The sequence below is a fragment of the Osmia bicornis genome, chromosome 14 (assembly GCF_907164935.1).
Source record: "Osmia bicornis bicornis chromosome 14, iOsmBic2.1, whole genome shotgun sequence".
NCBI classification, from domain to species: Eukaryota; Metazoa; Arthropoda; class Insecta; order Hymenoptera; family Megachilidae; genus Osmia; species Osmia bicornis.
Window position 1 is genome coordinate 7,863,103 of NC_060229.1, and position 12,407 is coordinate 7,875,509.

Here is a 12,407-nt window from a genome sequence, read left to right on the forward strand (position 1 = left end):
GTAATTTCGTTAATTATAGTCCGAATTAAATCGAATTGAGTACTGTTTTTATCGGGAAAACACATGGAGTCAATTGATGAAACTTTCGCAAAGATCCGATGATCTATCATGATCCATTTCTTAATGACTTGTGCCATCCTTGTCGTTTATGTTGGGTGTCGAGCGCTAGGTCGCAAAGGGTCCCAGGTCCTGTAGTACATTGACTTTGGTAGTAGAGTATTAAGTTTTCGAGCGCTAATTCCCTTATTGCATCCGCCGCTTTTCTACTGTTTCTGCAGGCAGCAATATGTACCGACTTTTCTGAAATCCTAGAGATTGATCATCAAAAAATAATACAACAATTATTACTTCAAATTCTCGAATTTTCTATTTATGAGAGCGGGCGAAGCCGTGACGGGGATGCTAGTACTAAATAAAACATCACTGGATATGTCAAGTTTAGCGTCATGATTTTCGTAAAGGCACATGCGCAATATTATTGGTTACGAAGCCAATCAGAAATGACATGCGTAGAATGAATAAAAACTCTTCATCTGTTCAGATTTGAGTCTCAAGTATGTACCCCAGCGGCAAACACGCGGCTCGCGAGAGAGTCTGCGGTGTTGTACACGTGGGTGCTGAATATGCGTGGAGAAGGGTTGAAACACAAAAACGACACAAAAATGATTACTATAAATGAACACAAAACTTTATTATCAAAAATGTATAAACTGAATAAAAATGGTGAAAAGAATGTACGAAGAGCTCGGCGTAGTGATGGCAGGCACATCGACTAGTCGCGAGGTAGCGTAGACAAAGAGTGAGGAAAAATCAGAGAAAGCGGAAAAGCGCGCGTTCGTAGGGGGTGTGAACCGGTGCCTACGTAAAAGCGCTAGAAAGTCGCACGCGGTACGAGTGTCTGCTTTTGTAGGGACCTACATGTAGTGCGCAGGCGCACGATCAATCTTGCCAACCTAGAAAACGAGACAAGAAAAAAAGATAGTTAGAAAAAGCGCGTTAGAACACCTCTGAGCGTTGCAATAAAAAGTAACGACTTGTACAAAAGAATAAACGGTGTTATATTTGAGAAGTTTTGATTTCTAGCATAAAACACGAACCTTCTCCCAACTCCGTTCGATCCGTGAGTACGAACTATATGCGTTGTTGCGCGTGGATTTCAAGTGTCTAGGGATTTTTGGATGTTTGCTACGTGGGTAAGGTGCCCGTGGAGCGCTAAAGCACTCTGCTTGCGGCGCGGGTTTTAATAAAGTACACTTTATTTTGAAGGAAGAATAATAGTTTATGTTTCTTTATTTTTAGACTTTATCTTTTCAACAAAATGTATCTAGACGGGTTGAAGCTTTGAATCGTTCTGAGCTTGGCGGTGAAGATCCTCGATCGAAGTTGGCTGCCATCCCCTCCTCGCTGGATCCTAAATCCTCCCTCAGGATTATCCCTGGTCCAATGGTGGTGGGGCCCATCCCTGTCCGGAGGCGGTCCCTCTCCCTGGCTTCGGTCCACCCTTGGGCGAGCGGAAGATGGTGGTGCTCCGCCAAGACTCGAGAACGATTCTGTGCACACGTGTTAAGAGAAACCGTGGGATCCAGAGAAAACGGAAAATAACAAAAGGTCTCGCGCTAGCGAGCCAAGGCAACCCTTAAGAGAATTTACGACCCTCTGTAAATAAACAGGATGTCGAAGAGACTTCGACAGTTTCAAGAACCAACATGATTTTTGTTACGAGTAACGAATTAGATACAGCCCGCAATAAATTAGCTCTTTAGAAATTTCAAGTGTGATAGTCTTATTTCTCCGGTTTTCCAACTCTCTCCCAGCACGATCACCCGTGTTGAGAGTTTTACAATATCTTATCTATTGTTTGTACATTCCTTTGAATTTTGGCTCCTAATTTATGAGCATTGATATAACATTATGCAGACATGCTGCAGTCATACTCTTATGGCATTGTCGCCATATTACATTTCATTCAGCGCTAGTGATTACAAGCTTGCGGCTAAATTCACATGATATCACACACATACATACAAGCGAGGTTCGCAACAGCGTAGACGTATGTACGCTACTGTTGCGCGTGGATTTCAGGTGTCTAGGGATTTTTGAATGTTTACTACGTGGGTAAGGTGCCCGTGGAGCGCTAAAGCACTCTGCTTGATGCGCGGGTTTTAATAAAATACACTTTGATTTTAAGGAAAAATAATAGTTTGTATTTTATTATTCTTTCCAGCTATTTTACTCAAGACGGGTTGAAGCTTTGAATCGTTCTGAGCTTGGCGGTGAAGATCCTCGATCGAAGTTGGCTGCCATCCCCTCCTCGCTGGATCCTGAATCCTTCCTCAGGATCATCCCTGGTCCAATGGTGGAGGGGCCCATCCTTGTCCGGAGGCGGTCCCTCTCCCTGGCTTCGGTCCACCCTTGGGCGAGCGGAAGATGGTGGTGCTCCGCCAAGACTCGAGAACGATTCTGTGCACACGTGTTAAGAGAAACCGTGGGATCCAGAGAAAACGGAAAATAACAAAAGGTCTCGCGCTAGCGAGCCAAGGCAACCCTTAAGAGAATTTACGACCCTCTGTAAATAAACAGGATGTCGAAGAGACTTCGACAGTTTCAAGAACCAACATGATTTTCGTTACGAGTAACGAATTAGATATGGCCCGCAATAAATTAGTTTCTTAGAAATTTCAAGTGTGACAGTCTTATTTCTCCGGATTTCCAACTCTCTCCCAACACGATTACCCGTGTTGAAAGTTTTACAATGTCTTATCTATTGTTTGTTTATTCCTTTGAATTTTGGCTCCTAATTTATGAGCATTGATATAACATAATGCAGACATGCTGCAGTCATACTCTTATGGCATCGTCGCCATATTACATTTCATTCAGCGCTTGTGATTACAAGCTTGTGGCTAAATTCACCATAGACATAAGCATAGTACTTCTTATGTCTATGAAATTCACACGATATCATACACATACATACAAGCGAGGTTCGCAACAGTATCATTTAAACATTTACAGACTTTTAACCTTAAAAGTACAGTTTTTATAAAGTAAATAAAAATTTAAGAATGCCTAATATACTACAGTTCATAATTTGTAATTGTATATAAAATTTATTATTTTAGGTTACTGATTCTAAAATATTTTCATATCTCATCTATGTTGTGTCGCAAACTAATTTTTTAAAAAAGTACATGTAAAAATCTTGTAATTAAATTAGTATAGTTTATTATGGAATAAAAATTGAAATTTGAAACAATTCTACATGTCTAAAAACAAACAAATTCTACATATAACAATTTAAATAAAAACGAATACAAAATACCCGAATGAAAGAGTTCTTGTTACAGCATTGCTAATTGTAATGTATGTTACTTTTAACATGACTAGTTCATTTTGTTTTTTTGCAATTATCAAAATTATCTGATTATAGTTTGAAGTTCGCAATCATAACTTGTTTACACTTTAAAATTATCAAGTTTAAAAATTTCCAGTTTTTATTGTATTGTTTTCTCGTTATGTAAACTAACTAACATATTTAAAGTGCAAGGAACAATTATACTACATAAAATTTACAAAATTTAATGTATTATAATGTACAATATTATGTCTGTAAAACACGTTATAGGTTATTGACTTCTTTGTAATATTTGATATTCTGCTGTTCTTGTTCGATTTCTTCTTGATTAATACCGATAAACATATCCCGTGTTTGTCGCAACTGGTACAGGTAACAAATATCAAAGTGTATCTTTAATTTTATATAAACTTTATATCATTTTACGTACTATCACATTAATAAAAGAATTTATAGTGGAACTTAAAACACGTCTTAGAAAAGTATTGATTTATATTATTCATTAAAAATAATATTAAAATAATTATTAAAAACGAATTTATTATTAAGTTAAGGAATGGCTCCTGGTATTTTCCATTTTGCTCACAGGAACTCTATCAAGTATATCTTAGTTTCCACAATGACCACATCAGTATCAGTTGATGAGCGTATGTTAAAGGGAATACGAAGAATAATTCCAAATCTGAATAATACCAAGTACAAAGGTCAGGATGGCAGAATTGGAATATTTGGTGGCAGTACTGAATATACAGGTGCACCATACTTTGCTTCTATGAGTGCATTGCGCACTGGATGTGATTTAGTACACATATTTTGTACCAAGGAAGCAAGTATTCCTTTAAAATCATTTAGTCCAGAGCCTATTGTTCATCCTGTCTTAGATCAATATGATGCAATTAAACACATAAGACCTTGGTTGGATCGTTTACATGTGATTATTATTGGACCTGGTCTTGGTAGAGAAGACAAGATATTCAAAACAATTGTGGAACTTATTTCAGTTTGCCGTGAAATGAAAAAACCATTGGTGATAGATGCTGATGGATTATTTTTAATTAGTCAGAAACCTGATATTATAAAAGAATATCCGGGTGCTATTCTTACTCCAAATGCAATGGAATTTAGTCGCTTAGTGAAAGGAGTGCTCGATAAAAGTATTCAACCTACACCAATGCCCAAAGCTAATGATGTTAAACATTTGGCAGATGCGCTTGGAAAAAATGTAGTAATTTTACATAAAGGAGCAAAGGATGTAATTGCAGATGGTCATAAAGGTACTGAAGCAGTGTCATGTGGATTGGCAGGCTCTGGAAGAAGGTGTGGAGGGCAAGGAGATTTATTAGTTGGTGCATTAGCTGTATTTTGGTGGTGGGCTATTTGTGCAGGAAATACTGAAAGTGCTTTATCAGCTCCAATAGCTGCCTGTTATGCTGCGTCTAGATTAGTCAGAGAATGTAACATATCTACGTATAAATTAAAACAGAGAGGAATGTTAACATCTGATATATTAGAACAAATACAACCTGTGTTTGCCAGAATCTTTGAGACTCATTGTAACAAGTAAGCCATCTGGTTTAAGGGACTATACATTTTTACACAAAACATTATAATTTTTTATTTTAAGTGTAACATTTATTATGGATATAGTATTTAGTAAAATATAATAAATGTTAATTATAGAACATCCTCATTCAATGGGAGAAATCGAACACGAAGCACCGATTGAATTGTATTTATGTTCCTTAATATTTAAATATAAACAAAACAATTATATTTTGGCTCATTTTATCAATAAACCATGAAATACTGAAATGATATTAAAAATGTATTTAAAAAAATAAATGTATTCATACACCAATGTTATTAAATTTGTGTTTACTAGATACATAGATTGCTTAAAAAATAAACGTAAAGTATTATTTTATAGACAATAACAATTATACTCTTCCACATATTTCAATTTTGATTTAGATCATTCATATTCTGTAGGCACTTTCTATACATTTTCATGAGTCTGCAGACCATTTTTTAGCAGTAGCAACAATTAAAAAAAAAATTGATTTGTTTTGAAAGTGAAAATTTTTAGTTATTTTGTTACAAAAACGAAACAATTTAGTAAACCACGAAATTGGTAATATATAGTTGGGTTCAAAGATATAGTGTTGTAAATATAACCCTGGAATGAGGGATCCAAAATTTTATTCACTTGAAATTTAATTTTAGATTTGTTTCCATTTTCCAAATTTTATATATAGCATCCTTTCGCCAAAAACTGAAGCTGCTAGAGAAAAACAGTATACTGAATTCATATGTAGTTTATAAAAATCTACAGAAAATATTTATTAAACATTAATTATCCAAATACGCGTTGAACAATAATGTTATTCATAATCTACATTATCTTATTAATATAAATTATTTACATGTCAATGTCAAATAATGTATTTAGCTTCTAAATCAAAAAAATCTAATTGAAAATAATATGCAACTAAGCTTTGCCCTTATAGTTTTACTTTATAGCTAAGAAATATTTTAAAAGCATCATATACTTTTTTTAAAATTTTACATTTAATCGATGAACAACAATATTTCTAATTTGTTTCGGTGAAGTACTTCAAATTTTTTTTATTACTTTAAAAGTATAAATCATTATTATGGCGAATGGCGAATTTAACTGTGTAAACAGCCGCGGATTCAGGTAGGTATAATAAAATGTTTTCGTACTAATGAAATGTATTCATATACGAATGTAACATAGTTTCATAAGAAGGGTAATATTGAAATGTGTAAACGCGTTTTTTTCCTAATACGGGGTGATTTTCTCGCTACTTTACTCAAAGGAAGTGCCGCTACACCAGTATGAATGGACCCAAGCCTTTTTCTGTCATCAAAACCTTTTCACGAACACAGCTACAGTATGCATCCCTGTCGAGAAAACGGCTTGGGTCCATTTATACTACATTGTGGCGGCACTTCCTTTGAGTAAAGTAACGAGAGAATCACCCTGTACAATTTTCAAGCATTTGGGAGTGTAGCTAAAGAAATATGCAATATTTAACCAATTACCTTGGCCTCTTAAGATAGAGAAAAGCAGGATTCACTATGCTTATCCAGCTAGACCCTTTTGGGCGATGTTTTGAGGCAGGTCATATCCCAGATAGCACACGATGTCTTAAAGACATCCATTTTACGACCATTTTAAGTCTGAACGTCTTACGACCTTACCTGGACGTCTTTACGATGTTTTGTCCCGAACATCGTAAGGACATCTGAAATTCATGTCTTTAAGACGTCTTAAAAACGTACGAAACGAACGTCGTATCTGAATATCTGGAATAGATATCTTTAAGATATTTTAATGACGTCTCTGTGACATTCGTACGACGTCTTTAAGACATCCTGTTTTCTAACATAGGATGTTTACAGGACGTATTTCGGGCATTCGCAGGATTTTCAGACGTCCATAAGACATCTGAATATCTGGGACAGATATCTTTAAGATGTTTTAACGATGTTTCTGTGCTATCTGGGTTGCGTTCTGTCAGCACGTTTCCCCTTCTTAAGGAAAGGTCCTCTAAGTAGGGGTGTTATAAAGAAGATGGTCAGTACAAGTCAAGGTCAGTTTTCTACGAGTCGTTGAAGTTTGTACAGTGTGATTCTCTCGCTACGCAAGGCAAAAGCCGTGTCGCACAATGGAACCCCTGCTGTTCCGTTTCTTGTTGTCGTCTCAGCCATAAACACACACAGAGCAGTTTTGGGTCCAGCGATATAGCCCCTGGGTCTCTTTATCCGCAAAAACAGCAGAGTTCGATTGTGCGGCACGGCTTTTGTCTTGCGTAGCGAGAGAATCACACTGTATTAGTTATTTTCTGTTTGTTGGTTTTTGAATATTCAAAAAGAGCGTAAGTAAGCAAAGTGATTATTATTTCGTTGATATTGTTTTGGCTGTAGTTCTGAACGTCCCCGATCGCGGATCGACATGAAATTTAGAGGGTTGATTGGGAGCAGGTAGACGATTCCAAATATAAAGTGGTGTCTTTGGCTTCCTATTAGTTTGCGAGATATGATTTAAAAATTTTCGGTACAATACATAGACTTTTGCTTATACAAATGTAACTACAGTAAAACCTGGATAAATGCAACCAAGATTGGGACCCAGTGGTTGCATTTATCCAAGCGAGGTGTCGAATCTCGGGTTACACGCGACGACCAGCCAAGCGTGAACGTAGAAAGGGACAGACAGTGGCGGAAAGAAAGAGGTCCGATGATCAAAGGAAAGAGCCGAAACGTATCGGTGTGACTAATACTAATTCAACTATAAAACTTTTTTATTTTTGACTTTTTTTTATTGAAACTTTTACTAACGCATTGGTGAAATTTTGTTGATTAAAATGGTACCAAACACGATATAGTTTCAATTATAATTACTTGCTAAAATTGATGTTAAAGGTTGGCGAAAAGCAACAGAGATCGAAATCAAAACCAGTTGCGGTGTCGACTCTGGTTTCAAAGGTTTCATTTATCCAGGCAAGGTGTCGATTTTGGGCATTTAATGTTGCATTTATCCAAGCGAGGTGTCGATTCTGGGCATTTAATGTTGCATTTATCCAAGCGAGGTGTCGATTCTGCGTCCGTACACATGTTTTGTATTCAGCCGACATGCCGATTCTGTGTCCGTACACATGTTTTCTATTCAGCCGACATGCCGATTCTAAGTCCGTACACATCTTTTGTATTCAGCCGACATCATTTATGTTCAGTCGTGGTGTCAATTCTATGTTGTTTATTCGATTACTATTGTTTATAAATATAATTCAAACTATATAGTGTTTGGTGTCATTTTAATCAGAAAAATCTCACAAATGCGTTAGTAAAAGTTTCATTAAGAAAAAGTTAAAAATAAAAAAGTTTTATCGTTCAATTAGTATTAGTCATACCGATATTACGGTCGGATCATATTACACGGTTCCCTCGTCGAGCGGCTCGGTTCGCCTAGGGGGATCCCCCCAAGTGGAGGGGATAGCGATGTTGCACTTATCCAAGCATTCTTTCGTTGCATTTATCCAGGTTTTACTGTAACACAGCCATCTTCGCTGTAGCAACCGTCATCGTCAAGTGTCGAACAGCCGTTGACACTATAGCGACATCGGCTTCCGTTTCTATAGGGATTACATGTAAAATCCATTTTTTTAGTTACATTACGTTATGTTTTATATTTTATTACGACAGGATTGCCTCGTAATAAGCAACACGCTCGGGTCTGACCACTTGCTTATTACGGATCAGGTATGCTATTCGGCTCGACTTTGTTCTCGAAACGGGACGATAAAGAACACGAGAAACGAGTGAGAGATCCGAGGTAGCGGCAAATCATAAAGTGATCGGTCGAGCAAGGATATTATTTTTTGAACAAGGATAGAATATAGCATACCCTCTCATTCTCGCACTATTTCGCTTATTTCAAGCCAAATATGCTAGACTGAGAAAGCATTACAGTAAAACCTGGATATATGCAACATCGCTATCCCCTCCACTTGGGGGGATCCCCCTAAGCCGAACCGAGCCGCTCGGCGAGGAAACCGTGTAATATGATCCGACCGTAATATCGGTGTGACTAATACTAATTGAACGATAAAACTTTTTTATTTTTAACTTTTTCTTAATGAAACTTTTACTAATGCATTTGTGAAATTTTTCTGATTAAAATGGTACCAAACACGATATGATTTGGCTGCATATGTATAAGGCAGACCGTACACCAAAGATACATGAAACTCGCAACATGCAACATGCAACACGTCGCATGTTGTGTACGAACGTAGAATAGGTAACGCGGCACGGTACAAACGATTTGTAAGAACGTAGAATAGGTAACGCGGCACGGTACAAACGATTTGTACGGAAGCAGAATCGACACCTCGCTTGGATATATGCAACGTTTGAAACCCGAGTCGACGCCGCAACCGGTTTTCATTTCCAATCCTCCTTTGCTTTTCGCCAACTTTTAACATCAATTTTAGCAAGTAATTATAATTCAAACTATATCGTGTTTGGTATCATTTTAATCAGAAAAATTTCACCAATGCGTTAGTAAAAGTTTCAGTAAAAAAAAGTCAAAAATAAAAAAGTTTTATAGTTGAATTAGTATTAGTCACATCGATACGTTTCGGCTCTTTCCTTTGATCATCGGACCTCTCTCTTTCCACCACTGTCTGTCCTTTTCTACGCTCACGCTTGGCTGCTCGTCGCGTGTAACCCGAGATTCGACACCTCGACTGGATATATGCAACGCCTGGGTCCCAATGTTTGTTGCATATATCCAAGTTTTACTGTATATATATTCCATTCTTCTTCTACTAACCTACCGATGTCACTGCTCAGTCAAGCGTGACAATTTATTACCCAAAACATCGGCTTCTCGCTTTCACGGACCTCTCACTCATTTCTCGGGCCTCTCACTTTGCGGGCGACTTCAAACAAAGAAGAAGGGATAGAGATTTGCTTGTTTCGAGCCGGAAAACTGTTGCTTATTACAGATCAATACTGTAATTCTCAAGGAATTAAACACATTTGATTTATATGCAGGTCAGGTTAGGCCAGATAGATTTCCGGCCGCCGGAAGGCGGCCGGCAATGCTACGACGGTCGTCGTATCTCCAAAGTTTTGAATAGGACACCCTACAGATATTCAGGTTGGAACCCTCGCTGCGTCAACGGCTGTTCGACACTTGACGATGTCAGCTCACTACACCGAAGACGGTTGTGTTAGTTACGTCTGTATAGGAAAGATTCTACAGGGTGATCCTCTCGCTACGCTACCCGAAAGGAAGTGCCGTCACAATAGAATGTAGAAGTCGACATCCCATTTCTGTCATCGCTTACTTCACGGAGGTGGATCCCGCAGCGAAGACGGCTGTGTGCGTGAAAATATGTTAAGAAAATATTCTGTTTTCTGCAGCGTTTAAATGGGACTCTTCTGCTCATTATGTACACATATTTTCACGCACACAGCCGTCTTCGCTTCAGGGGTCAAGTAAGCGATGACAGAAATGGGATGCCGACTTCTACATTCTATTGTGGCGGAACTTCCTTTCAGGTAGCGTAGCGAGAGGATCATCTTGTATGTATTGTACCGAAAGTTTTTAATTAATATCTCGGAAAGTACAGAGGTGCCCAGTAAAGGTGGGTACAGACATACAACAGAAGAGAGTAACGTATCTCCGTCGCGTAACACACTGTGTAACATTTGTCGTTGCGCGACGATGTTACGTTCTGGACCTACAAATTCACTGCGACAAGTTCAATGCAACTCAGTGTACACAGAACCTCGTGGCGTATCAACAGCGCGTAGCATTATGCCATCCCATCAGTTCATGGTGCGTGTGGACGTCCGAACTTGCATAGATGGGGTGTATCGTGAATGCGTAACATTTCTTTCATGTGACGGCGAAAAACCGACAATTGATGGGACGTTGCGATGTTATGATGTTACGCTGTTACGCTGTTACGGTGTGGCGTCCACACTTGATAAGGTCGATTTATATTATCCGTTCAGACACGGGCTGTTTCCGATCAGTTAGGTTCCGACAAAAACGATGTAGTATTTATATCATCAGTTCACGTCCGACAACGACAGGTAGCGAAAGTTAATCGCCATCGTTCGAAAATGTTTTCGCATTTATCTTTAAAAGATTTGTGCTGCATAGCCTTACTATTAGATGAAGAGGAAGAAAATAAGAAAAGAAAGCGACGTTTTAGCACCCATAAAATGTTAAAAATAAGAAAGATTAGTGGAGAATATTGGACGTTATTTAGACAATTAATGGACATTCTTTTTATAATTGTCACTATAATTTTTATATTCTTGATTATACAAAAAAGTATAATGCCTCACTAACTCTATTAACTTTGCGTTCTGCATTATTATAATATATTGCTCACACCACGTCTGTTCTGTCGTCAGATTTTGTCTGAACCAAATGCATATCATACGACAGCGTCCGTTCGGTCGCATTTCGATTGTTTCAGTCACGTATCGCTTCAGTCAAATTATTCTTTTCGAGAATGTCGTCTTATGTGTGAAACGGAACGCGTCTGAACCGATCCATCACGGTATATATAAACACTCGTATTCAATAACACAGAACAATATTTGTCGGAACCTAACTGATCGGAAACGGCCCGTGTCTGAACGGATAATATAAATCGACCTTAAGAGTCCGTCGCTATCCCCACCAGTTTTTGGAAAACGAAGTTCCACACATGTCGAAGTTTTCACGCGTGTGGAATCGCCTTACATCATGGATTCGGAATGACAAATGACGTTCGAATTGACCGCCGCATTCGCATGTATAGAATACAGGTATCCTACTCGCACTCATCTCCTCTCCTTCCTTCAGTTGAATTCGCAGAAGTCACCTCCCCATTTAAGCATCCGTATTCGGTCCCGACTGTGGACGCTTAAGTGGACACCTCTGTAATAGGAAGCCGAAGATACCACTTTATATTTGCCCCCCCCCCCCCCCGCCACCAAAATTGATCTTGATCGGCGATCAGGGACATGCGGAACTTACGTAAGGAATGTTTATACAGGGTGTCCCAGAACTCATTTTCACCCAGTGAAGGGGTGGTAGCCGGGGTGATTCTGAACAACTTTTTCCATTGTGAAAAAGTTATTTGAAGCTTCGAATGTTCAAGATCGACACGGTGACCCAGTGGGAATTATCTGCTTTCAACATAGTGTTAGAATAAAAGAAAGGATGGAAATAAATGATTCCGTATATACGATAGAATGTTTCGTTTTATTTTCTACGAGGGCAAGGAGCGAGTTGTCCCGTCGAAAGACTCGTAAAGAATGCCCATTTCGGGCCTGGAGAGTCCTTTTTCTTCTCCGGAAAAGTCGAGGACTCTTGATGAGTTTATTGCGCCCTGTCGCCGTAGTGTCGGGCCCCGTCGCCCAAGTGTCCTGGCGACTGTCTTGTAGCCACGTGCATTCCATATGGGGTCATTGGTCAGTTGGCTTTCGAATTTTCCAACAATAGCATGTTAATTTA

The 12,407-nt window shown here is 38.5% G+C and overlaps 1 protein-coding gene across 2 annotated transcripts; it reads left to right on the plus strand.

Annotated features, from left to right (window-relative positions):
* Positions 1-3,248: 3,248 nt before the first annotated feature.
* On the plus strand, positions 3,249-5,128 carry LOC114881528 (ATP-dependent (S)-NAD(P)H-hydrate dehydratase). 2 transcript variants are annotated; one of them, XM_046288574.1, is made up of 2 exons: positions 3,249-3,363; positions 3,626-5,128. In XM_046288574.1, the coding sequence occupies exon 2, from the start codon at positions 3,912-3,914 to the stop codon at positions 4,917-4,919; it is 1,008 nt and encodes a 335-aa protein (XP_046144530.1). In that variant the 5' UTR covers positions 3,249-3,363; positions 3,626-3,911; the 3' UTR covers positions 4,920-5,128. The 2 variants fall into 2 exon arrangements, with proteins under 2 accessions (XP_046144530.1, XP_029054182.1); XM_029198349.2 differs by lacking the exon at positions 3,249-3,363 and having other exon boundaries at positions 3,375-3,727; positions 3,944-5,128.
* The last annotated feature ends 7,279 nt before the right edge of the window (positions 5,129-12,407 follow it).

Bases quoted from the DNA above. Each gene is read 5' to 3' on its own strand.
- LOC114881528 (XM_046288574.1), top strand. From the start codon at position 3,912: ATGGCTCCTGGTATTTTCCATTTTGCTCACAGGAACTCTATCAAGTAT.